Source organism: Theobroma cacao, chromosome 5 (assembly GCF_000208745.1).
Source record: "Theobroma cacao cultivar B97-61/B2 chromosome 5, Criollo_cocoa_genome_V2, whole genome shotgun sequence".
NCBI classification, from domain to species: Eukaryota; Viridiplantae; Streptophyta; class Magnoliopsida; order Malvales; family Malvaceae; genus Theobroma; species Theobroma cacao.
The window spans coordinates 24,132,655-24,160,146 of record NC_030854.1 but is presented as its reverse complement, the minus strand read 5'-3'; the positions used below and the strand labels follow the sequence as shown (position 1 = coordinate 24,160,146).

The window sequence follows — 27,492 nt, the reverse complement described above, 5'->3', positions numbered from 1 at the left end:
TAAACATGGAAGCACCCCAAGTTGTTCCAAGCGCGAAAACACCCAAAGGCGTTCCAAGTGCAGAAGCACCTAAGAACAAGCATGGAACAACTATTTATACGGGAAAGTCAAAGGAACTCAAAACGAGTGACAAGGCTTATGAGTTACTTTCATATTTAAGATGTTCTAGAAAGCTTCGCTTGATGGCTTGGATATGGAGATAGTTAAGACGACTTTCTCTTAACCTTTCCTTAAAATACATATGCTTTACCTTTTTCTTTCTTTCTTCCTTAAAAGTACATGTGATGCATTATCAAATGACAATACTCCATTACCCAAAACTAACACTCACTACCCAACTATATGGTCATTCTCTTAATATTCCATAATCTATTCTTTATTTTGTTCTTTCATGATAAGCACGTTCTCCCATGATTGAGCTTCATATCCAATAAGTCATTCTTTAACGTGCTCTTCTATGACAAGCACGTTCTCCATGATTGAACATGTTCTCCCAATTACTCTTAAGAAAGCACTATTGTTCAATATAAATATGAGAGCCTTTGAGGTTGGAGGACAAGGAGAAAGAATCATAAATTCAGTAGAGACTATCTTCAAAATTTTTTAAAAGCTATTCCAACTATTCTCTCTATTGTGATACCCGAAATTTTAATATACGCGTAAAGTAACGTAATAGTGGTGACGTGGACCAAGGGTAGTTTCATCTTCTTCTTGATGAGTCTTAGCAAATATTTTATATTCGGGATTCAATAAATTATTCTTATATAAATATAAAAAGAGAGAGAGAGATTTCCACTTTAAGGGTAAAATGGTAATTTTAGATCTCAAATCTAAATTTTTAAGTTTTCATAAACTCGAGTACCTCTAATCTATTGTGGACCTTTTTTCAATGTCAAAAGAGTAAAAAGATTGCACAAAAAAAGAAAAAAAAAGACAAAGTCAACTTATTAATGGCATTTCATAAATATTTGAAACTTTTGTCAACCCTTGGTATAAATACCCTAACTTTCCATCATTTTCTTCTTCTTCCTCTCATTTCTTCTCCTTGTTGCAGACCCTTCATTCTTCCATGGAGGCCATTCTTGAAATCTTCATAACTTTCTCATATTAACTCCAAATTTTATGTTTTTGTACATTTTTTCATAGGATTTTTTGTACTCTTCAACTTTTTCAGCTCAAAACCCCCCAAAAGTCTTCCCTTTGCATTTTCTCTCACTAGTTGAACATTTTTAGAGAGAGAAACTCCTTAAACTAGCTTGAAAAAAAACTCTTGAAGGACTTCTTCTTCATTTTAGTCCTCACAACACCTTCAAAAGCTATCCTTACTAAGGAAAATTAACTACAAGTCCACCAAGGTGAGTAATGGGTTAGGGTTGATTTTTAAGTTTGTTAATGATGGTCAATAATTAGATTTGTGGGCTGCTTTATTGTTGGTGGATTATATTGTGGTCAAAAGGTGAGTATTTATCACTAGTGTGACTAAAGTGATAAAAATAAATGACTAGCTAATGGCTAGAATGTTGACTTTGTAAATTTACAAGTAAATTGATGCTTGGAACTAGAATTAGGGGCTGTTTTGATTGGTTGAGGTTGTTGGAGGGAGAAATGATTAATAATTATGGTAATTCATGGTTTAACTAGTGGTGTGGATGACTAAATTGATAAAGTGCATTGTATTGGTGTAAGATGTCACTAAGGGAATTAATTAAGTTTGGAGTTATGAATTATAATGATGATATAGTGCTGAAAAATGGAAGAAATAAATGAAGTGTTATGAAAATGGCGGAGTTAGTATTAGGTTGACTAGTCAAATGGTAATTGAAAATTAGTTAGGAAGAACTAGTAAAGTTTAATTATGAAAATAACATTTGGATTTATATTCATCTGAATTAGGTTGGTTGTGATGCTAATTGTGTGTGATAGGTTCCAACGAGACCTTACATTTCCACTTGGAGCACTAGTTGAGGTTTAGAGTTGATAAAAAAAAATGTGAGTGAACTTGCATTCAAAATGTTTTGGACAAATGCATATGTGTTTGAGTGAAATACTTGAATATTCTTATTTGACTCTTTTAAAATATGCATGGGAACAAGCCTTTGTTGAGTGATATCCCTATGTTGTAAAAATGTATAATGTGATGAATCAAGTGTTTGAAATATTATATTGAATTGCCCATTAAATTGTGGTGTGTGATGCATTGAGAATCTTGGGATGTTTTAAACTAATGGTATGACGGTTAATATTATTTCCTTGGATGTTTGATTGTGCAACCCTGTATATGACCAAAAATAATGAACTATGTGGAAGGTATTAATATGCAAAGATTCTTGTTACGTGTTGTTATATATGTTATGGCTTGAGAGGTATTATTAAATGACAGTTATAACTATGCGTGTGCAGTGTGGGAGTGCACATGACGGTAATGGTGGTGTACGGTATGAGAGCTCATGGTGATAATAACTATGTACGGTGTGGGAGTGCACATGACGATGATAACTATGTGCAGAGTGGGAGTGCACATGACAATAATAGCTATGTGCGGTGTGGGAGTGCACATGAACTGAGTTGAGGTCGGTTGTTGTATGCACCAAACCATGTTGACTATTTTTGGGAGTGAGCTAGATGTCTTCGATGTATGTTTGAAAATATCTATAGATATCTATATATATATATATATATATGTAATATATATATATATATATATATATATATTAATATATATATATATATATATATATATATATACATAAATTCTTATACACATGTTTACACATACTATAGAAATGTTGGAGAAATGAAATGTGATTACATTGAATGTTGATGGTTGGAATTCCTAAATGTTTTCAAATTGAGTTAAAAGACAACATAGCATTGGGTTTGGTCTTTGAAATATAAATTGCATTGTTTCTAACTTAAGTGCATCGTGTTATATAAAACCTTCCGTATCATTTGCTTGTTCCCTTCCTATGTTCACTCACTAGGTTTATACTCATTCTTTTCAACTTCATGTTTTGGTTTTCAGATTCAGAGGTAGTTGGATCTTAGGTTAAGGTGCTCCCTCATACTCATCATTGGTAGGTTTACCATGACAATCAGTTATAGTACCTATGCCTAGAGTCACTCCGCTGGTAGTCAAGAGTTTTTTGCATGTGTATGTGGTTGTTTAAATGTAAATTGTGAGATTTGTTGTAAACATTGTATGTTTAGTTTGATTAATAATGTCGTCATAAGTTGGCAAGTAATAACATTATTTTGAGGATGGTATATGTTTGATGGTCAAGATTTATTTTCAAAGAAATTATTATTGAAAAATTACGAATTATGGATATTAAAGAAAGACGGGTGATAGATGAACTAATGAACAAGTTTTCTTATAAAGGCTTGCTTGGGTCTAGTGGGTTATGCCTATTGGGCCAACACGTCGGTCATAGCTTGGGATTGGGCTGTGACATCTACTCAGCTCTTCTCATCGTCCATCGCTTTCTCCCCTACCTGCCATCAAAGCACATACATTTCAAAGACTGCTTTAGTCTTCCTTTCTACCGCCTTTAGCGCATTATGTTTACTTATTGCAACACGTCCTTTCTCCTTAGTAGAACTACAAGGTCTAATGAGTTACAACTGTTTGTATCAGAGTTTTAACAAGAAAATACCGAAGCTTTCCCTAAATATATGCAATAGGGGTAAGATTGAGAAACCAAATAAGTTTGTGTCTTGTGTATGTGCATTAAAAAAATTTCCCTCTTTTTGTTTGATTCCCATATAGTAACAATACAATATGAATATCTACATATATTTCTCCCCCTTTATCCATGTCTCCATGATCTCTCCCTCTTTTTGTCATAATAAAAAATGGGCAAAGTAATGAAGATAAGCATAGAGTGTAGTGAATAAATTTCAAATGATAAGGCAAAAGTTATTAAAGTGGTCATTTGCCTTAGTATCAAGGAAACAGAACTCTTGAAACTCCATTTTCTTTGAACGGGCTACTAGAATGAGTAAAAGTGTTTCAAATGCAATTTTACACTCTTTAAGCATTTAGAAAAGTTTGATATGACAATTGAGCATGTCTAAATGGTTTTTCATGCCTAAATTTGTCCCAAGGCAAGATTTGTTATTGAAAGCTCCTTGAAAACTTGCATTAAGAACTTTCAGGAATTAAAATTATTGCAAGTTAGTTTGCTTGTATAAGCAAGTTTTGATCATTAAAACTTGCTAAAACAATTTTCAAATTTTAAGACTTTTATCTTTGCAAAAATGGTTTTCAAAGTCTCAAGATTATTAAGCTTCATATGCTTCCCTTAAGTTTATGTACTAATACAATTTAATCAAGTAAGCACAAATAACAATTTCATAACGTATGGTACCATCAATATCAAACATTCATGTGTAAAGTCATGCTTAAAATCTCATGCTTCCTCTAAATTGAAGCATAAATATATTTCTCAAGACAATAAGGAATTTTTATCACCAAGTATGTGTGTATATTTATATCAAGATCCTATCAAGCATTCAAGAGCAAGGATAGATGCATACTCAATTTTAAGCTCATACATCTTTCGAGATTATGCAACTTGAAGCATGAATACATAAATCAATTTTACATAATCAAGAGATATCAATAAAACTCAAATGAGTGTCACGTAGAAATTGGCAATCAAATTTCTGATTCAAATGAGTATATACAACTTTTGACATAAAAATTACCCATTCTTTATTTTGTGTTCTAGAGCATCTAACCTTGAAGAAAATATTACTTCTTCCTTGATTTTGGTACCCAAATTGCTTTCTTTGGTTGAAAGTATTAGGTTGATATAATCCATTCAATAATAAAATATGATTTGGTTGAAATTTTAGGCTTTGTAAAGAGAAATGAACATAACCTGTGGGTCATAGAGATGCAAGTGTTGTAAACGAACTACATCTGGCCAATGTCTTTGGTTAATTAGGCCTTTACCACATTTGCCTTCAACTTAAATGAGTAAACCATAGGTCACTTCAAGTTAAATGCATAAACGATGCAAATAATTGCATCTGACTGAGTCAAAGGATCACATCATCGGATCAATCGGTCCAATTGCTAGACCTATCCAATTCTAATTAATAGGTGACACAAATGAATACGATCTAGTGCATATGCATACAACATACTTAATTCTCAAACAAGGTTTTTCCTTCTTTTGTTACTTCAATTTCGTCCAACTTTATATTAATTTGTTAAATTTATTTGCTGGACTTGTTTTTAACTTTCTTTTACTAGAATTATATTATAAGTTATTTGGTTATATTCTCTTACTTATTAATAATAATTAAATTCTTTTTTGATATACATAAATTATCTAAAGCTATGCATTGTTTTTGGTAAGAAGCAATGCATTTGAGTCCATAAGATGCATGCAGCTACCCATTTTTCGTGGGTCCCATGATCCAAATTCTGAAAAGAGAAAGGAATAGTTGGCTGGGGCTTGCGGGTAGGTGAAGCGACAGGTTGAAACATAGACCTCCAGGGCCAAGGGCCAGGGGGCGAAAGACAGTTGGACTTGCGTCCGTATTTGAGCGCAATAATAACAGTTGAAAGGGGAGCGGAGGCACGGGGGTGTTTGGTAATCTGATTTTGTTCCCCATAGACGTACCTGCCCACCTACTGCCTATATAGTGTTCATTTGGCTGCTGTGGTTTTTTACCCGCCAAAAGCTACCTCCTTACTCCTTACTCCTTACCTTAACTAACTACCTACTTCTTCCTCTTCGCCTCTCTCACTCCGAATTCTGTGGACAATGCAAGGGGGACAAATGGTGGTTGAAGGCCCTGTCAGGCTCTCCTCTGTTCTAACTTCTTCCAAATTGGTATGAACTCAGCAGTAATTCTGCTTCCTTTACTTCTTCGGCTTTTTTTTCAGTGAAGGGTTTCTCTTCTTGCAGTTTCGATATGATGGAATATTACTAAAATGTTTAAAGTTTTTGCTTCATTTCTCTTCTTGCATTTCTCTTTCATCAGCAAATTAGAGTGTTTGAGTAGTCATAATAGGCTTATCTTGGCATTGCCATGCTTCTCTAGCTAATTGTCTTTGATTCGAGTTTAGAGTGTTTTTCTGCGAAAATATTCAATGCAAGTTAGCATTATGTCTTAGTTTGTGTAGAAAGGTACTTCAGCGGTGTTGCAACTAAGTGAGGTGGATGATGTAGGGAGGATAGATAGGAGGATTCGGGTAGGCTTTAGAGATTTGAACGCTGTGGCAGGTGAATTGAAAATTGGAAGTGGGAAATAGAGAGTTAAATGTAGAAAGTAGGATAAAGGGAGTGTGAAATTGGAAGTAAGAAACTGAGGCAGACAGATCAGGAGGTAAGAATTAAGTTTCCAAAATGAGGCCAAGGATGCCATTAAGTAATGCAAATATTGCAAGCAATGAAAAAATGCAAATATTTCAAGCAATGAAAACGTGCTTGCTTACCTTCTAGTAAAGAGAGTTGGGGTGTATTCTACTGACAACCTGTTAGTGCAGACATTGTGACAGAAGGGTAGACGTCATCCAATGTGTGAAAAAGGTATAAGAAATGACCTCTTAACTAACCCCATCCTGCCATCAAACCAAGATTCTCTACAACACTCTACTAATATAAGATTAACCTTAGACCCTGCCACCAATACGAGGTTAATCCTATCATCTTGACTTCAGATTTTATTCCTCTCATAATACTGCTGCAAACTACTACAAGAACGATTTTAGGGTCAAGGACGAATTTCTAAAAAATATACCAGAAATGAGTTTTAAAGTATGAAATTTATTTAACAGATTGAAGGGATGCAGCTATTGACAATTGGAGAGGATAAATGAAAACATGGTTGAAACTCAGTCTACGTTGCGTTTTGATTACTTCCTGGCTAACTCAAGCTAGGTTTTTTCCTAATTATGCCTTTTTTATTACATTAATTGGCCTTCTAATCGTTAGTTGTTCTAATAATTTTATTTGTGTGAACTTGGCAGAGCTTCCTGCCATCACTGACAAAAATAGTTGGCACCCTTGGACCAAAGTCACGTTCTGTTGAGGTAATTGAAGCATGCATAAAGGCTGGAATGTCAGGTAATCTATATATGCTTCTTCCATTATGCATTTTGATTTTCTAGGCATCTCCTATTTATCCTTCATGTCTAATTGTAGTCTTCATTTACAGTTGCAAGGTTTGATTTTTCTGGGTTAGACAGTGACTATCACCAAGAAACTATTGACAATTTAAGAATAGCGGTGAAAAGTGCCAGGAAGCTTTGCGCTGTAAGTGATTACTTACAAAATTAGTTTTGGAATGCTGTTATGCACAAAATTTTGGATGATAAAGCTTTCAAGCTTTATTTACCTTTTGCATATATATCAATTGTGAAGAACTTGACTGTGTGCTTGATTGTCTTGTTGCACATTAACATGTTTTTTCATGAGTAGGGGGAGAATAATTTTAATTTGAATAAACTTTTCATGTCAAGCTGATAAATGCATACTTGCACCCGAGCATTTGTCTCATTGGTTGGTGCATAATCCCCCTGCTTAAAGTGCAGGGTTCGAATCCCCCTTCCCCCAATTATAAAAAAAAAAAAAACCTGATAAATGCATACTCGATTAGAACAAGCTTCTAAGCTAGATGTCTTTTGCTTGCAAAACTTTTGCCACTGTTTTAGTAATATCCTTCACACTTTAGTGCTGCACGAAATCTCATATTGTCTGATTTGATTTATTGGTCATTTTAATGACCCATATCCACAATTTTACTGCATTTTTTGCATAATTTTCAGGTTATGCTGAACACTGTGGGTCCAGAACTTCAAGTTTACAACAAGACAGCTAAACCAATTGAGCTAAAGGCTGATGAGATTGTGACCATCACCCCAGATGCTACAGAAGAACCATCATCAGAAGTGTTACCTATTAGTTATGCCGGACTAGCTGGGGTATGTTATGCATATTAATGTCAAATGGTTTTACCCAAAAACTAAAGAAATGCTAACTACAGGAAAAAATTGGAGCTCAGTAAAAGGGGAAAAAGAAAAAAAGAAGAGTTAGGAATGAAAATTGTGCAATAGAGATCATGGATTTGATGTTGTTCTTATATCTGGCTGCATATATGAGGAAATCGATTGATTTAGGTTTAACACCTTTATTGTCCCCTCTTCAGCAGAAAAGCAACCATCAGATCCACTTCAAGTTCTCTGTTTCTGGTTTTAGTCCTCTGAGACATTGACTTCTTATAATCTCTTAGAATAGATACTCTTTTATCTTAACAGTTTGTTTATGCTATTTTCTTTTTCTCTCTTTGTTTTTTCGATCCTTTCGGATGCCTTCTCTTGTGAGGAACATAGCGGAAATTCAATGGCTACTGATTTACTTTCTTGCAAATAGTAGTGATTGGCTTGCTGCTGACATTAGGTAAATGCACCATTCCCTTTTTACATTTAATAAATTCTACTTGTGTTTTTCTTCTATGAACTGCAGACTGTGAAGAAGGGTGACACTATTTTTCTTGGGCAGTATCTCTTCACAGGAAGTGAAACTACATCTGTCTGGCTTGAGGTAAAAATTGCCATTGATTTGGTATTGCTTCTTTAAGGCAATGTCTAGATTCAGTAGCCCAACTTTGTTTTGCTGGTTTGTTCATTAATTTGCAGGTCTTGGAGACAAAGGATCAAGATGTTATTTGTCTTGTCAAAAACACAGCCACTCTTGCAGGCTTAATATTCACCATGCATGTTTCCCAGGTCCGCATCAACTTGCCGACTTTAAATGAGAAAGACAAACAGGTAATTCTTAATTAATTAAGTTTATTTCTGCAAGCAATTAACAAGAGGGTTGTTAACATCAAGTCCCATACATTTTGCGAAATCTGTTTTTGGGTTTTCTTACCTGATTTGTTGTCTACAATAAGTCCTTAGTTGCACATTATTGCTGTTAAGTAAAAGTTTCAAAAGGATGATGACAAATGTGCTGTCTTGTAACAATTACCTTCTTAGCACTAATTATGGTTTTATTTATTTTAACAAAGCCCATAATTTTAAGTTTTAACTTTGTCAACGTTTGATATTGTTTAGATGTGGGTAATTATGTCATAATTTATTACGTGTTTCTCATTGGTAAGTATCAATGTCCCTTGAATTATGTCATTGTGGATAAATCATGTTTAAATTTAACTGATTCTTAGTTCACCTTTGATCTTAAGTTCTAGCCTATAATGTCCATTTGCTGGATGTGTTAATGATATTATTCAAGTTAGTGGTCCTTCCTTCTAGCACTTTGTGAAGCAAGACAGCTTAGCATTTTCGACTTCATCTATTATAGGTCTGACTTTTATTTCTCTTCTTCTATGTTTCGGAACTTAGATGCTTATGGTGGGAGCATTTTTTGGAATTTTAAATCCTCAGCATTATACCTCTCTATAGATTGCCTTACTATCTTCTCCAATTACTGAGGGAAAGTGTAATGCTCAATGAGTGAAGGTCTCAGCATTTCGTTGATGCTTTATTAAGAGTTCTAACTGCTTTCAAGGGAAGTTGTCTGGCATCAATTAAAAATATTTGTCTCTGTCTTCACTGTGATAGGTAATTTCAAACTGGGGCAAACGGAACAATGTTGATTTCATATCCCTTTCTTATACCCGCCATGCAGAGGATGTGAGAGAGGTTTGTTTTATTTATTTTTCTTTTTCCTTCAAGAGTTCTTGTCAAAAGAAAATCTTATGATTCTTCCATTGTTTAATCGATAAATAATTTTGTTTATATCATCAAGAAGATGCTTCTATTCTATATGGCTGCTTGTCTAAATCATTTGGTAGCCAACAAAGTTTTACATGTTGACTGGGGTGCATACACATCTAATGACAGATGTTCATTCTTTCTGCAGCTCAGAGCTTTTCTTAGAACACAAAATCTTCATGAAACTCAAATATTTGCCAAAATTGAAACTGTAGAGGTAAGATGACTTTTTCCTAAGATTAGTTTGTGGGTGTCTCCACCTTTGTAAAAATATTCTCTGTAGTAGTAAACCTTTTGTGTATCTTTGACGTTCAAATGTTAAGTTTACAGTGTCAGCTGATCATACTATGATGGGGTTCTTGATAATACCAGGGTCTAAAGCATTTTGATGAGATCCTCCAGGAAGCAGACGGTATTATCCTTTCTCGTGGGAATTTGGGCATCGACCTTCCACCAGAAAAGGTAGTGCTTTGCATAAAAATTGCTGTTCTTATTCCTAGAAATTCTGCTTTAGTTAGATTTTAATGTAATTTAGATCGTTTAGTGATGATTATTCATTCATTCTTCTATTTTTTTTTCTTTTGGATATTTGAGTATCCATTGTTTGACTGGTAGCAAACGGATAAGGTCAGTTTGAAGGTTAAGGTTTTACAGAAAATAGCAATTAGTTTCTACCAATTGTTGGAAATAAGCTGAAAGCGATATTGTGTTCAGAGATTCCTACTGAATTGCAAAGTAACCTTTTATGTGCTGGGCATAGAGGTCAAAAACAGTTTTGCATGTTTTTCTTTGTGGATGCAGAAACCTTTAAAGGAAATTTTCCTCATCAATATATACATATGCGACTTCTGCTTTTTCTCCAGAGTTGCTTATATATGCCAAATTTCACAGTGTGCTGCTGGGCTTCAAAAGTCCTCTTGTTCTGTTTCCATTAAACTGATTTTAAAATTTCTGTGTTAGTTGGCTAGATTTCTAGTTAAAGTTGATGCTTTTGCATTTAGATCTTAAGGGGTATCTTAACTGATTGCTTCTGGTTTGAGCACCAACAACCTTGTCATGGTTTTGGCTGGCCCATTTTGCAATTATTTTATTAATAAAACGAGGATGAAGTTCTGAAATAGTTCCCAATAATGTTACTAACAGATTCACCAAAAAGAGTAAAGTAACCATGTTAGCGTGCATTATTGGAGTTATTCTTAGGCTCATGATTTATGTTTCATTTACTGGCTTAAAAGCCATAATGACATGGATTGTTAAAATTTATGCTACAAGACTTTTGTAGTGCACTTCCTCTGCCACCATATAAGCTATTGATACAACTAGGAGATATACATTCGGTACAGCTGCAGATTCGTAACCTCCATATGGCAAATAGAGAAGTCCAATGCCTTGCCATGCATCCAATGCAATTTTTGTAATCTAGGTCCATCAAAACGTAAACAATGATAGGATGGCTTCCTATCCCAAGTACAAAAATATTGTATATATTAAGACCTGCATAGTTTACTTACATGATCATTTATGACTTGCAACTTTTTGATGCTTAACACTATTTCAACTTATCAATTCTGCAAATTTTATGCTGGAAGTTCACTGGAAATTTTGGATTTTATGTTGTACAAATTCATGTGAAAAATATGTCGTACTAATATATGATTCCACCCAATGCTGCATGCTAAGGCTTAAGATACATGTTTAGAGTAAGTTATTCCATGTTAGTTGCCTGTTAAACCATTCCAGATATTTTTCTGCATAGTTTGTTTTTCTAAACCTATTCATGAAGGTTGAAATGTATTTTCTCGTGGTAATCTTTGTTAAAAGCACCAAACGACAGGTTTTCCTTTTATATATCAGAAAGTCATGGCTTACGATGACCAGCATGTTCTACAAACCAGAGTAATTCGCATTAGATGACCAGAAATTTTGTCATCCCTAAGTTTGATACCCATAACCTTTCTCTTGCTGTTGACGTGCCCTTGTTGGTTTCTTTCTATTGTAGGTTTTCTTATTTCAGAAGTCTGCTGTACATAAGTGCAACATGGTAGGAAAACCTGCAATCATTACTCGAGTTGTGGATAGTATGACTGAAAATTTAAGGCCTACCCGTGCAGAAGCTACTGATGTTGCTAATGCTGTGCTTGATGGTCTGTAAATTGATATTTTGTGGAGAAGAAGAAAAGAATTGTCAGCTCATTTTGGATATCTTGTATTAAAATTTACCTCTTCCTTGTGCTTTCAATTAGGTACTGATGGTATACTTTTGGGTGCTGAGACTCTACGTGGCCAGTATCCCATTGAGGCTGTGACAACTGTGGGGAGGATTTGCGCTGAAGTAAGTAGTACCATTCCTAAACTTTGGAATCAAATGAAATATGAGTATTCTTAGAAGCATTAACAGGCAAAAATGATGCAGCACTAAGAGAAGAAAGTGACGTGGCAGATGGGACTTTACAACAAAACAGTTAGAAATGAGTACATTGATCAAATAAATGATTATGACATGCATGAGGTTAGCATTTGAGCTTGGTTTGAGTTCGAAATTGTCTATTCACTGATGAAGGAATTGGGCATTCTCAAGTGCTTGACAATCGCTTCTTGCAATTTGGGGAAAAAATAGAATAAAAGACTACATATCATCAAGTTAATGTTTATAGTTTGGTGCTAGGAGTGGCTGGAGTTGTTCCTTCATTGCCATGCTGCAAATCCTCAACAGCACTTTGCTTTATGCCCCATTGTGTTTACCATGAGGCGGTGCCCCCATCCATCAGCATCCCTTGTGATTACAACTCTAGAACTATGAATTGTGTTGAGAAAATGCACAAACAACTTCAAATTCCATTCCACATTGATGAGTGTTTTATACTACGTGCAGGCTGAAAAGGTGTACAATCACTTTCGCCATTTTAAGAGAACTGTCAAACATGTTGGAGAACCCATGTCTCATGCTGAATCTGTAGCTTCCTCAGCGGTATCTTAAACCCTCAACCTCTGTTGTTGAATTTTAAACCAATAGCTTGATGCAAACTCTTCTCCAAATCTCTACCTTTCTGCAGGTGCGATCTGCGATCAAGGTCAAGGCTGCAATTATAGTTGTGTTCACATCATCAGGTGGAGCAGCAAGGTGTCCTTTAACATGCTATATAATTACTAATTCTAATCTGATACCTGAAGCTGACCAATAGAAATGTAAGGTCACTTGCTTATTTACCTGCTTGGTATTGACAGATTGATTGCAAAATATAAGCCACCAGTTCCTGTTTTAGCAATTGTTGTCCCACGTCTCAAAACAATTTCATTTAAGTGGACGTTCACCAGTTCATCACAGGTACTTGCAGCTCTGTTGTGCACTGTTTTATATTGTTATCCAAGAGTTATGCTCTTCCAGTGACCACGCCTCTTATTTTGCAGGCTAGGCAGTTGCTTGGTGTTAGAGGAGTCTACCCTCTGTTGACCAGTCCTGACATGGTAAGCCTTCTCTCTCTAAGGATTAGGGCACACTAGCAGCTTTAATATGGGGATTCTGATGAGGGAACACCTCCTTTCTTCTTCTTTCTAAACACATAGGTGTACTCATTTAATATTTTCTTTTCTTTCTTTTTGCACTGTTTTCTGTATACAACAGGCTACTTCAGGTGAATTGGGGTTAAAACTTGCCCTGGATCACGGTAAATCAGTGGGATTGCTCAAACCTAACGATCAAGCTGTAGTGTTCCAAAAAATTGGTGACTCGTCAGTGGTCAAGATCGTTCAGCTTGAAGGCTAGGAGGTTGTCTCCATAAATATTTTCAACCTATCATTTCAGACAGTATTTGCCTGCAAAACAACTAATCATTCCTTCCCCAATTTGCCTTAGATAATATCTCTTTAGTTAGAAAGGACAATAAAATAATCATTTTCCTTGCTAGCAAGAAACATTATTTTGTTCAGCTCACCCTTCTACTTCTCTTCATTGTAAAGAAACGCAATAATCACTTCCCTCCGTCTTACTAGTTTCATATTGCAAATTCTCAAGTGTCGCCTAATGGCTGAAATATGACTGTTTACTATAATCATCGAAGTCTGTTCTAAGCCAAAGGTAGATCGTCCTTAAATTAGAGGTCCGACTTCCTTTAAATTTGTTCATATTAAGTCCAGCGCATCTGGAAAGCCAACCTCAAGGATTCAACCATTTGGGAAACTTCCTCTTCTAATGCAGTTTATACAAAGTCTTAACTAGTCAAAAACCCAACCTATTGGAAAATTTTGTTGCTGTGCAACCTCCACTCCCATTAAAGTTACCTGCAAAATTGCAATGCAGTTTGCATCTCCGCATCTTACTTCCCACTCTACCACTTCTTCCTGAACCAAGTTCAGTCAACAATGTCTCATTGTCTCTTCGTGAAAACCAGTCACCTCTATTGGCTCATCATGGATCCGGCATGTGCTGAAAGCACTAGTTACCACAAGGTAAGTACGAAATCCTTTGAACAAAACATTCAAGATTAAATTCCAATATCACCAGGAAATCTGGACCTTTCCAATTAAACTTTATTTGCATAGCTGGTCTTGGCCATAAAAGAGTGAATCACTAGAGGAAAAACTTTATTTGAAAGATTCCATAAACTTAACAGAACTGTTTGTATTCTTTAAAAATGAAACAAGAAGAATCTATGTGTCATTCAGGTATCATCTCTTTAATCACCTTTTGGGATATTTTATATTCTTCTGCTGCAACAAAAGGCAAGATGCAAACACAAAAAGAGGAATACCTGCTTTTTCAATCTTAAAGTTTCTTATCTTCCAAACAGTCTCACACATCATTCCCACACCAAATGTACAATAATATCTTATATATGAAAAATGATTGCCAATCTCCGTAAGGTTATTGATACTGCATGGAAATAGAAATGTAGCAGTACCGTTTCACAACCGCATTATATTTCATCCTCCTCAAAGGGATCTTGTTCAGGATAGTCACCAACCTGGAAATGACAGGAAAATGCCATTCTAAGTTTCAAACTGCTAAAAGCAGTAGAACATACAAAGGACTGTAGACCTCAAATATTAAACTGACAGAGCATTACTCTTGGACTTTGGATAAGAAAAACAGTTAAGCTGTGTATTAAACATATCTGCAAAATCTATTCTTTTACTAAAAAAAAAAATAAAGAAAGAAAGTAGAGAGTCAATAGGTTGGCAATTGGCATAGTGGCACTAGGATAGGTCTTAGATCCAAATCTTTCAGAGAACAAAGAATTACTTACTGGCTTCCCTAGAGTATAATCTGCAAACAATAATATCTACTACATTTATCCCATTTTTTAATCTGCGTATCACTTTTTGTATGTCCCATCCACTACCATATATCAATTAGCACTCAATTTTACTTTTGCTTTTCTATTTGTAATTATGCTACAAATAACAATTAGAAGAAAACACAAAATAAAACAAATAAACTATTAAGGTTAAAGAACTAGACATATAGTCAATGAATTATAATGTAGTAAACTTCTTTCTCAAACTTTGTGCAGTTCCATCATGGACTAACAAATTGCAACAGTGGGAATAGAACATTCATTATATCTTTCATTTACCATAAATGAAAAGTTTTGAAAGAGATGGTATGGAAAGGGTTGGAGGATCAGCTCAAACCCTTGAAAGTTGGCTACAAGGAAGAAATCAAATCATTACCTGCAGTTTAAAGCTTTTGTGCTTCACTGAAGTAGGAAAATTAATTCTCAGATCTACACTCTAATCCTCATGAAAAAATATTCATGCATCACAATTTGGCATATCACAAGATTCTTCTACCTAAATTTGCATTGAGAGATCTTGCAATAGATGGTTCATAAATACCTAAAATAAGTTAGATGCTACTGAGTAGGCAACTTGCCAAAAGTTAAAGGCAAGCTCCTGCAATTTATTCATCTTGTTGAAGCAGCACAATGCTTCATTATAGGGCATATTACCTAACACATTTGAACTAGAGAAGGCCTCAGAGAAACCAAAATGCTTACATCACTTAACATAGTTGCATACAAACCTTTACTTTGTCAGGCCTAACCATTGCACCACAAAGTGGAGGGCACTGAAAATATCGTGTTCCTTTCACCCTGCAGTATGACCAACAGATTATGTAACAAATGAAAATAAATAGCACAAAGAAATGACATGGAGAGAAGCACAATACCTGCTGCAAGCATGCAACAGAAAATAAAACCTGGGCAGCTGACAACATGAATTTTAACATAACATAAAACTCTAATTCATAATGTTGAGGAAAACAAGGAATGCTACACCAGCACATCATGGTCATGTAAATGAGGCCCTGAATATAGATCCCTTATACTCTGTTATGAAACTATGATGCAAAATGTCAACTCAATCCAAAAAGTTCGCCTGGAATTTTCGGATTTCCCCACATTGTTTGTCCATCATTATGCTCAAAGCATTAAATCTGTATCCTTTTATATAAGGAAAAAAAATGCCTCCAAAAAAGATAAATTATTTTAATGTGCATTCTCAGTCCAAATAGGACAAATCAATTTAATGTATCTTTGTCAAGAAAAAAATAAAATCCTAACCGCTTTCAACATGAATAAATTAAATAGCATTCTTCAAAAGACTTATGATTGAAGAAAAGTATCAATCCTTCTAGGTGTTTCTATCAAACAACAAAAACGTATATTAACAAGTAATGTAAAAACCATACAAAAACAATAAGAAAATAAGAATATAGAGTCTACATACATGCCATCATGTTTTCCTAATGGTTCATCATACTGAACTCCGATCCAGAAGCCTGGCCCTAATGCTTCTGCTTGACCCACATATTTTACAACCCCTCTTTTCTCCCCTGGTTCAACTTCGCATCTTTCTCCTACCTGATTTGAAACAATGAGAAGAAAAGGTGTGGACCATTAATTCAAGCAAGCTGGCAAAACAACTGAAAAGATGTTTGATATGTTGAGATACAGGAGAAAAAAGAATCAAGGACGTTCTTTACATCTAAGACATTAAACGAGGTTTGCTTGTAGGTAAGCTTTATCAAGCATGAAGTGGTGAATTTGTTGAGATTTTCACCTTTCAAGATCCTTTTACATTTCTAAAAGTACAAATAAACTTCTCTTATTTACAAGCCTGGTCTGTCCATGCGTTGCAAATGTTTCCACATTAAGCTATAAATATTTCCAAGAGCTGTTACAGCAGATTTCTTGGCAACTGAATCAAAAAAAAAAAAAAATCTAACTACCAATGATTCTTACATAATGGAGTTGACCGACCACTAACTCACCGGAGCATTTTTGCATATAAACTACTTGCAACATTTTTGGGATTCATATATTATTACATGCACAAGGATTCATATTAGTTTATCCTCCCAGAACTATTCGTTTTCTATTTTCCATTTCTTTGTCACAGTGATAAAGTACCCTATCAATGAGTCTAAGATCTTCATTAGCTTCTCTTATGCATCTATAAATGAAAAACTACTGAATTTAATGATCATTTACTTGGCACCAAAGCTAGATTTCAAAAGGAGAAAGAAAAGTAATGAGCAGAACATTAACTAGTCTCTGATCTGTAAATTTGACGAACTGAGGAAAAGTTATCTACCATTGAATTTTATTCAGTTCTTTCGTCAGTAAGGAACAATTATAAAGATGATGGGCAGATACGGAATAACTCCTGTTGGAGCTATCAGCATTCAAAGGGAATAAAATGACAAGATTTTATCTTGCTCCCTTTTTCTTTATCAAAACAAAGTACATCTTGAAATTGAACAATATTTTATTTCCTTTAAAAATCTGAGAGTCCAAAACAGTACTTTAATAATTCCACAAAATTGCTAAGTATTGTAGAGGAAGATAAAAGTAAAAATATAGCCAACCTTGATGTTTGCGCAGAGGTCTTCCATATAGTCGTCCGACATCTGTAAATGAATTCAAAATTAAGTATGACCAAGACAGCAGTAGCAGCAATAATACATAATTCCACTTCATAATAATGGTAAAGGGATCGTTGCTAGCAACTATTTCCATAAACTCGAAGTTGATGCGTTAAGGGCAGCTTAAAGACACATAAAATTATCAAATAGGAGATACCTACTTTATTCTTAAATGCTGATGAATTTTGAGATGCCATTTTTTCCTTGAATTTCCTAAAAGTACCTGAACCAACAAAGGACCATTGCCACTAAATGATAAATTTCAGGTCAATAACATTGCGAAATCAGCTTTTGCTGGTAAATTACCGGAACGTTTATTGTATTCCTCTTCAGAAATGGAGTACTTTTCAACTAGTGAAGTATCTTCAAGCCATCCTCCAGAGGTTACTGATGAAGGATCAAGATCTATAACGTGTATTCGGAACCTTTTTTATCAAAGAAATGGAATCAAAAGGCAATAAAATATGTTTTGAGGATGTTAACTGATAAAATTAGAGTTAAAAATGAAAATCAAAGGGAATTGGCAAAGACTACTAACCCATCAAGTGGAGAATAGAAACCAAGAGGTCTTGAATCATCACTGAAGTCACAAAGTTTATTCTTACAATCATCGTAAAGCTCTAACCGCATTGAACTCACGGCAGTCCCGCATTTCTTCCACAGCTTATCCTTCACTGCTTCCACGCTTATCTTTTAAAGAAAAAAAAAGGAAAGAAAATAGTTCATCTTTAAACAAAAGAAAACGCAACCTCCGGAATAATTGAAGTTAAAACAAAATAGTTGACATTGTCGGAAAATGGAACCTGAAGAGAGAACCGAACGTCGGTGGCGAAGTTCTTGAGGTTGGAGTGAGTTACTCGGAGCAGCACCGAGTCATCGCCCTCAATTTGCAACCGCGACGCCATGAATCTTTGGATTTTTTTTTTGGATTTAATTTTGCGGATTCAAAATTTTAATAGGATTGGCGTGAATGATGGTACTACCAGGGGTATTTTGGGAAATGTAATGACTAAACTGAGACAGAAATGACATTTCACAGTTGTGAATTGAAACATCAATGAATGTGCAACGACTCAAAAGACCATTTTCAAGTGATGATCATCAATGGCGGCACTAAGAAGCTAAACCCAAAACCCTAACATTGATCTTACGTCGTCAGGGAAATGGCATCATCGCTCCCTCTCAGGCCTTTCTTGTCCTCCATCTACTCTGTTCCTAACCACAAGAACGTGAGGCTCTTTTTATCTTTAATTTTTCCTTCATGATGATTTTCAATTTCCTTCTTTCAATTTTATGTTTGGTTTTAATCTCAGAAAATGTGAAGCATTGGGAACTCTTTTCCTCCAGTATTAATTATGGTAATTCCGGATTGAGGGGTTTTCTAACATTGACGTTGCTTGATGAGAGTAATGTTAAATTAAAAAAAAAAATGAGAGGTTTGAATTTTTTTTTTGTATTTGTATGAAATAACAAATAGTACTAACAATCTTCAATAATTAAAATTTAAAAATGTGTAATGTTTTTGGAGAACAAAATGCATGAATTTTTTTATATTTTTTAGTTGGAATAATTGTGTTAGAATTTTTGTTGCATTTTAGCCATTTTGTTCATCTTTAATCAATTATGATTTTGATTCTTAACAACATTTTGAGAAGCAAAAATCAAGTAACAGAAGCAACAATCAAATAGAGCCTTTGCAGTAAAAAAAATGTTGGCTTAAAAATCATGATTCTATTTGTTATTTATGTAGGGTCCTTTGCTAGAGAATTTCCCAAGAAGTTCAGAGGTTAACAAGGAATTATATTTAGAGAGAAGGCAGCTGTTGTCCGGAAAGCAATTCAGATTGAATTGTTTAGGGCACAGAGACATGGATGTGAGTGCTTCAGTTTTGGTTGATTCTGTAACAGAATGCTCAGCTGGTTTGTGCCATTTATTTGTTTATGGTTTCTTAATTTATGGTTGCCTTGGTGTTTGTGATTGTTATTTTATATTTTGTTTTATGTTGAAGAACTGAATGTTGAGGACCAGGAGCCTAGTATTTCGACATTGTTGATGAATATTGAGAGTAACTTTGATCCCTATGGTGCAATGAGTACACCCCTTTATCAAACTGCTACATTTAAGCAGGTAAGCCTATTGAAATATTTTAGTTTGTGTTATTTAATTGGTTATCTATATGCAACACTTCAGAAGAAAGGGAAAACTTAAGAACTTAATATATTCTTGTGGTTCGGTTTGTAAACTAATTCATCTAACCATGCAACCAAGGCTACAGCCTAAAGGTTATGAAATTACGTTTGAAGGAAAAGGGTTTAAGCATCTGAATTTTCAATGTTTAATATTTTCAGATTGGACTTGATGTTAATGTCATTGAACCCTTGACCTGTGGTTAACATTTGTTTGTGCAACTTCCATCTGAAACATAGTGAGATTTATGTTGTATAATCTCGAACCTTTTAATTGCTATACTGGTGTTTACTTGTGCAAAGAGCAGTGCCTTCACTGGCTGAAAACTTAATATGCATAAGGTTAACAAAAAAATAACAATGGAAATAGTGTAAATTACTTCCATACTAAGAGTGCTAGGACAGAAAGGAAGGGCTGATACTGAATCATATGTCTTGAAATTTTTATTATCTAAATAATTGATTCTTTTTATTTTAGCAATTCCTTTGCAAAAAGCTGTTGTAGTTTGATTTTTATACTAAATTTCTAGCATAATGAGTCACATTTGAAGATAATAGGTTGAATCATGTAGTGTATTAAATGAGATGACACATATCCAAGATCGATCTGGTTCCTGTATTCTATGTCAGTTGTTCAGATTGGTTTGCATGTACCCTGCACTCTGACATCAGTCATCTTTTTCTTTTCATCATGTGATGCATATTACTTTCTCTGGAAAATCCAGAAAAAATATTCCCTAGTCTCTNTTACCCTACGTCTCTCTCTCTCTCTCTCTCTCTCTCTCTCTCTCTCTCTCTTGTTTGCACACATGCTCACACTCATATGCTCATTTATACAGCAGACAGGAGTGTTTATTATCTATTTGCAGCATGTATGTGGCATCTCACTTGGATAAGACTTTGATTACTGTTTTTTATACTTTGTTTTGAAGCCTTCAGCAATTGATAATGGGCCCTATGATTATACTAGAAGTGGAAATCCTACACGGGATGTTTTGGAAAGGTATAATTTTGCATTTTGGCATACTCAGCATGGTTGAAGTAGTTTTAGCCATCGTTAGTGAAACCAATCATTTTACCTTCTTCATGTTCTTTTCTGGAGTGTTAAGCTGTTTGTGTTCTTATCTCATAGGCTCTTAGCAAAGCTCGAAAAGGCAGATCGAGCATTTTGCTTTACTAGTGGAATGGCTGCTTTATCTGCTGTTGCTCAGCTTGTTGGAACTGGTACTTTTTTTTATTACTTTTGTTGATTATTTTTTGCAGTATATTTGATTTGAGTTCTGTAATGCCTTATAATCTCTTACGACAGTTTGGGACTTGTTATGCTGGTGTTTTCTCATCTCCAATACTATGTTTAAATCTGCTTTTTTCCCTTTACTATTCGTTGTGTAGCTATAAGAGTCAGACTTTTTCCTTTCTGTTCATGGTCCTTGATCTGTGCATGTTTTGCTTATTTACTTGTGTAAATCTATAGTTTATTTCTATAAAAGCCTTTCATTCCTTTCATGCACTTTAAGCAAACCTTAATCTTTTTTTTTTTCTTTTAGGTGAAGAAATTGTTGCCGGAGATGACATCTATGGTGGTTCTGATCGTTTATTATCTCAAGTAACTCCAAAATATGGAGTTGTGGTGAAGTTAGTATATTTTCTTCTTTTCATCACTGTGCTCCTGCTGCTATAGAAATCTGAGATATATTGCTTAAAATGTTTAGACGAGTAAACACCAGTGATCTAGATGAAGTTCGGGCAGTTATTGGCCCCAAGACAAAGCTTGTGTGGCTGGAGAGTCCTACCAACCCTCGACAACAAATTGCTGATATTCGTGTGAGACATTTTGCTTTTCTTAAATTATATCATCTTTATATTCACAAAAATGTTTAGATTTTGTTGATTCCTCTGTTACACTTGTTCAATATATGTTAATTTGACATTTTCCTAAAATGAATAGATCTAATAATGCATCTGTTATGCTTTTCCGTGCATGACCAGGTATCGTAGGGTTGTGGATGATTTAAATTTATTTTCAGTTTGTATACCCTGAATCATTTTTGTTGTGGTTATATGTGTGCACGTATTTATACATAAAATTGTTTGTTCATTTTGAAATCATAATTCCAGGTGGTCCCTAGCAAATTGATCTTCTCTGTTTGTTTAATTTCCAGAGAATTGCAGAAATGGCTCATGCTTATGGGGCTCTCATGTTGGTAGACAACAGTATTATGTCCCCAGTATTGTCACAACCATTAAAACTTGGAGCAGGTATCAACAATATACATTGTTGTGGGTTCAGTTTGAAATTTTTGATGGAGTATGATAATATAATTTAGATAGCTGGTAATTTTGATTGCCTCATCTTGTTTCAGACATTGTGATGCACTCCGCTACTAAATTTATAGCTGGACATAGCGACGTCATGGCAGGCGTGCTCGCTGTTAAGGGAGAGAGGTTGTAGTTCCTTTCTATGCAATTATATTGTACATCTCGGAGATTATACCTATCTTAAAATTCGTAATATACATTTAAAGATTGATCAATATTTGATGATTTGAAATCTTTATGACCATCTTTGTTTTCTACTTGGATGTGGACGAATGTTTGCTTTATCTTCCTTTCCCCTTGTTTAAGAAAAGGAAGAAATGGGTATTAAGACTATGTTCCAATATTTGAGGTTAAGACACTAACATCAAACATGTAACTGGAGGAGGGGGTGATATAACATGTGATTTCCTGTGACTTTGATTGAAAGACTTCATATCCCAACTCATTGTTGTTTCTCATACTTTTTTATTGAGGTCTTTGGAGGAGAAAAAGAAATAATTGTTTAAATTTATATTGTCAAAGAATTGTTGCTTTTTCTGACCATATGATGCATCAGAGGAAGATGCTGATTGAATAATTAAATTATTTGGGGGACTTCATTTTGTTAGTTTGTATGTATTCTTACAGGACCAATTGCAATTTATATATATATATATATATATATTAGCTATTGTTATTTGGGTTATCTCTATATATATTTATTCCTGCTTGGTTACTAAATGCTAGGATTGTAGTCTATAATTTACTTATGGTATTTTCAGTTTCTGTTGCTTTTGATGATGACTTGTGTCTAATTAAGTCTTGGAAGATTACAGGGGGCCTTAAGTAATTCTTTCTTGAATTTTGAAAAACTAATCTTCTTCACATTTGTGCTAACATTTAGTTGGAACCTCTGCATCAGTTTCTCTAAACCAGAGACAATCTTTTGTCAAATGGCCCTTTTTCCAGAATTAAACATCAATTTTTATTTAAATATTAAGTATTATAGGAAGATTTTGGAAGTACAAAGAATTCTAAATTACCCAATGTTCTGCTTGATTGGTGTCCTAGATGAACTCATTATTATGCCAAATTAAGAACAAACCCATACCAAGAGATTTTGTCTGTCTCTCTCTCAGGAGTTCTATCATCTCTAATCTCTCACTCTTCCCTGCTCATCTAAAATGGCAATGTCTTGATTTGGTTATTTGAAAAATTAATCAACTCATAAGTTTTAAAAAGAATTATCGAATATAGCCAAAATAAGTCCTTCATGTTTTCAATTTTGTATTCCCATATTTGTTTTCTTTCTTTTAGCAATTCTACAATCTTGCCGTGAATTATACACATAAGAGTGCTCTTTCATAGAGAAGAAATTGATTATTTGTATGCACCTTTTCTTCTGTAACTGTTATTCTTAAACTCTTTTCATTCTTCTACTAAAGTATTTAACCTTCACTTACTGGTTAAGTTTTTATTGGGCATATTTCCTTATACTTCCCTTCCCAATTCCTAACACCATTTTCCCTTTTACTTTCACCAGCTTGGCAGAGCAGTTGTATTTCCTACAAAATGCAGTAGGCTCTGGGTTAGCTCCTTTTGATTGTTGGATCTGTTTAAGAGGTATCAAGACCATGGCCTTGCGTATTGAAAAACAACAGGTGATGCTTTAGACATTTTTAAATGCAGCATGTAATGTTATAAAGTTTGTATTTGGTTGAATGATGCAGCACTAGTTAAGACATAACAGATGTGACTAATTATGACAATTTATTTAAGTAAACTTGTGAAGGCCTTGATATGGAGAAAGAGGGGGTTCTGAATCTACTTATCCACACCATGTGTTAATGCAGAGTCATATTTGTTGAATGCTGGCAATTAATATAGAAAAAACTAGTGGGAGCATTTTATATGTTTGGATCACCTTTTGAGTTGTTTGATCTAGCATGGGCAGTTTTTGACTTTAGATATGTCTTTATATTTGGGGTCCGTATTGTAAGGAGTTGGTTAAGGTGTTGAAATGCTCATGCTCTCTCCCTACGTTCCTTTTCTTCTTTTATTCTTTCTTTCTTTTTTCTTTTTTTTTTTACCATTTCAGATGGTGAACCTCACCCCCTCCCCTCTCTCTTTTTCTCTTTTTGACAGCAAAATCATGTATATGTATCTGTTTATGTGTAGGTCAGCATGCATCTTAATCTTATCTCATTGCTGCTACGTAGCATTTTATAAGATTTAAAGTAAGAAGAAAGTTATTTGTTTAGAACTGTACTTTTTTGGGTAGATGTAGATTGAGCCTTGGGCTACACAATGGTAGGTAGCCCTTTCCCATCTCAAGATTCAAACACGAAATCATCAAGTTGAAGTCTCAAGTTCTAACCACTGGGCAAGGGTGAAGCAAGAAATTTCCCATGAGAGGGGCCCCGACTTATATATAAAAGTAAAAGTAGTTGACACTATAATTAATATCAATATATTTATCATATTGATTGAAAAGAAAAAAAAAATTATTTAAGGAAATAAAAGATCATATGTAATAATGCATAGATATAAAAATTAAAAAGAATCAAGTTAAATAATGAGGCGTAAAACTAAAAAGGTTAATAAATTTATCATATTAATGTACAGAATTTTTAAAGGGTGCATATTAAAGAAAAAAATTTCTTTTCTTCTTGTGGCTGAGAAAAGGTGAAGTCATGGGATTTGCAATAGCTTAAGGGGGGCCAAGCCCCCCAACCCCCCAGATTCGCCCCGGCTACTGGGGTGTTCCCTTGATGATGTTTAGATTTGTACTTTGACAAATTAGACACACTGTTCAGTCATTGTAAACTTTATGCTAACATTATTTTTGCAGTGATCATCTTCTTTAGTTAAGGGCTACCGAAGAATTTTAGTATTTGCTATGTTCTGGCTTTAGCAATCTTCTATGTCTATATGTTACTATTTTCGCCACAGTTGCAACAGTTGAAATCTGCTCAAGTTCAAACTTGAGACTAACGTTTCTGAATCTCTAACAGGAAAATGCACAAAAGATTGCTGAGTTCCTTTCTTCCCATTCACTAGTGAAGAAAGTTAACCATGTGAAACTAACATTTCTGAACCTCTAACAGGAAAATGCACAAAAGATTGCTGAGTTCCTTTCTTCCCATCCACTAGTGAAGAAAGTTAACTATTTGAAACTAACATTTCTGAACCTCTAACAGGAAAATGCACAAAAGATTGCTGAGTTCCTTTCTTCCCATCCACTAGTGAAGAAAGTTAACTATGCTGGTCTTCCTGATCACCCTGGACGTGATTTACATTATTCTCAGGTACTGGAAATAGATGTAAATTCTAATTTCAGCATCCTTATGTTTAACATCTTAGCGTTACACACCCCAAATTTGCTCTTGCAGGCAAAGGGTGCAGGATCTGTTCTTAGTTTTTTGACAGGTTCTCTGGCACTCTCAAAGCATGTTGTTGAGACTACTAAATACTTCAGCATAACAGTTAGCTTCGGTAATAACACTTCCTAACCAAAGTATATACATGCCTTGCATAATTCTTAATCTTAAGCAATTGGTTTTTTAATGTGATACACATGGCCTAATCTATAATGATGACAAAAATCTGTTTTATGTGAGGATCCCTATGGTTTTCCAAAAGCATATAATGCATTTATTGAACTTTCAGTGCTTTGAGACAAATGTTTTTCCCTTAAAAAACAATAGTTTTTTGTAGTTACAAACATGCCAATTTAAACTCATGAAATATCTTGTGTGATGGGATTTGTATCACTTGCTTTAATAGATTCCATTCCTTGAAGTAGGAAGAAAGGGGGAAAAACTGTCCCAAAAAGAAATTTTAAAAATGAAAAAGGAGAAAGAGCAGAATCTAACTTGAGTGCAAAGGTTAAATTGTAAGATGGTGTAGATGTATGATTTCAGTCTTAAAAATGTTGATGGAACAACAAAAGATAGTTTCTGCTGGGAGATAATGTTTAGCCTGTTAAAACATGCATGCTTTTTATGGATAATATTTTCATATTTTATATCACATTAGATTACTCTGACTTTTATACAATAATAAGTCAATTGAGCAAAACTGAGTATGTGATTGGTGGTAATGATTAGGGAGTGTGAAATCCCTGATAAGCATGCCATGCTTCATGTCCCATGCGAGCATACCGAGTGCAGTGCGTGAGGCAAGAGGTCTAACTGAAGATCTTGTTCGGATATCCGTTGGGATTGAGGATGTAAACGACCTCATTGCTGATCTGGACAATGCCCTCAGAACTGGCCCTCTTTAGGTACTGGATTATTAAGCCATCAATGTTAGTATTTGCATGTTATGTTGTGACTTGTATTTATTTAGGTTTCCAGTAAGTTATTTGTGGTGTATGGTATGGAGTTGGGCAACGCATGTTCTGTTAGTTTTTAGCGTGGGGTTTCCCTGACCCTTTCAGCTCCAGCAGAAAGTGAGATTTGAAATTTAGGCCATTAAGATCAGGTTTTGTTAGCGATCAATGTGCCCAATAAGCATTACTTTTACTTATTATTAATTGGGAAGGAGCCTACCTAATCATTTTCACTTGCTTAAGGAGTAAGAACGGGCTTTAATTTTATTCATAAAAATGAGAATTAATTGGTAGTGATTGATTCTTAAGGGGATAAAAAAATTATAATTAATGTATGTATTAAATGGAAAAAGTGTTTTAAAAGCGTATTAAAAGTTATCTATATATTTTTCTAAAAAAATGATATCTAAAATTTTTCCTCGAGTTATTTAAAAAAAATAAATAAATATTTTAATATTACATTCAATTAAGTTTTTATAATTTTATTTTAATTTAAATAGGTCTTTATAATTAAAGATTGATTAATTATTAATAATCAAATTGTTATTTGTATGTTACATGATATTTCATGTTGACATAGTATGTTATATGATATGATCACATTGAATGATATTTTAATTAATAACAGTCAAACATTAATTACAAGGAAAATTATTTTATTTTTTAAAAAAATATTAATTATAAAAATTTATTTGACTCGTAATAAAAATATAAAAATTTAATTAAATAATAAATATTTATTTGAATTTTTTTAATATTTCAAATTTTTTAAATGAAAAAAAAATTATTTGAGATGGGAATGTACAAAGTCATTAATATCTTGGTATCTACAACTGGACGTTTGCTTTGGGCATAAAATTTTCACATATCAGGCTTTACATATTTTGGGTCGGGGCGTCTACGCGTTAGCTAGGCGTTACATAAGGTTAGAAAAGATGGGTACGGATATATCAATTCCCGTTTCAGGAAAGGTTTTTGCATTTAATTTAATATGAAATTAGAATAATACCTTTTT

General features: G+C 34.3%; 3 protein-coding genes across 7 annotated transcripts; 2 read left to right on the top strand and 1 right to left on the bottom strand.

The window, feature by feature from the left end:
* LOC18598784 (pyruvate kinase 2, cytosolic) lies at nt 5,525-13,737 on the top strand. 4 transcript variants are annotated; one of them, XM_018121453.1, is made up of 17 exons: nt 5,534-5,846; nt 6,794-6,891; nt 6,986-7,082; nt 7,174-7,271; nt 7,784-7,939; nt 8,481-8,558; nt 8,654-8,785; nt 9,581-9,661; nt 9,882-9,950; nt 10,106-10,195; nt 11,733-11,877; nt 11,977-12,065; nt 12,606-12,701; nt 12,787-12,854; nt 12,959-13,058; nt 13,142-13,198; nt 13,356-13,737. In XM_018121453.1, the coding sequence occupies exons 2-17, from the start codon at nt 6,832-6,834 to the stop codon at nt 13,494-13,496; spliced, it is 1,557 nt and encodes a 518-aa protein (XP_017976942.1). In that variant the 5' UTR covers nt 5,534-5,846; nt 6,794-6,831; the 3' UTR covers nt 13,497-13,737. The 4 variants fall into 4 exon arrangements, with proteins under 4 accessions (XP_017976944.1, XP_017976942.1, XP_007028524.2 ...); XM_018121454.1 differs by having other exon boundaries at nt 5,538-5,846; nt 6,794-6,896; XM_007028462.2 differs by lacking the exon at nt 6,794-6,891 and having other exon boundaries at nt 5,535-5,846.
* Nucleotides 14,288-18,593, bottom strand: LOC18598783 (tubulin-folding cofactor B). Its single transcript, XM_007028461.2, has 8 exons — nt 18,464-18,593; nt 18,199-18,350; nt 17,967-18,085; nt 17,822-17,883; nt 17,604-17,645; nt 16,463-16,596; nt 15,756-15,825; nt 14,288-14,694 (listed from the first exon to the last, which is right to left on the bottom strand). Exons 1-8 carry the CDS (start codon nt 18,563-18,565, stop codon nt 14,647-14,649), a joined length of 729 nt encoding a protein of 242 aa, XP_007028523.2. The 5' UTR covers nt 18,566-18,593; the 3' UTR covers nt 14,288-14,646.
* On the top strand, nt 18,710-26,712 carry LOC18598782 (cystathionine beta-lyase, chloroplastic). Of its 2 annotated transcripts, XM_018121456.1 has the most exons (14): nt 18,710-18,889; nt 19,411-19,579; nt 19,669-19,787; nt 20,779-20,849; nt 20,979-21,070; nt 21,394-21,481; nt 21,559-21,670; nt 22,009-22,105; nt 22,210-22,291; nt 23,688-23,805; nt 25,252-25,306; nt 25,400-25,452; nt 25,537-25,639; nt 26,254-26,712. In XM_018121456.1, exons 1-14 carry the CDS (start codon nt 18,824-18,826, stop codon nt 26,427-26,429), a joined length of 1,401 nt encoding a protein of 466 aa, XP_017976945.1. In that variant the 5' UTR covers nt 18,710-18,823; the 3' UTR covers nt 26,430-26,712. The 2 variants fall into 2 exon arrangements, with proteins under 2 accessions (XP_017976945.1, XP_007028520.2); XM_007028458.2 differs by lacking the exon at nt 25,252-25,306 and having other exon boundaries at nt 25,345-25,452.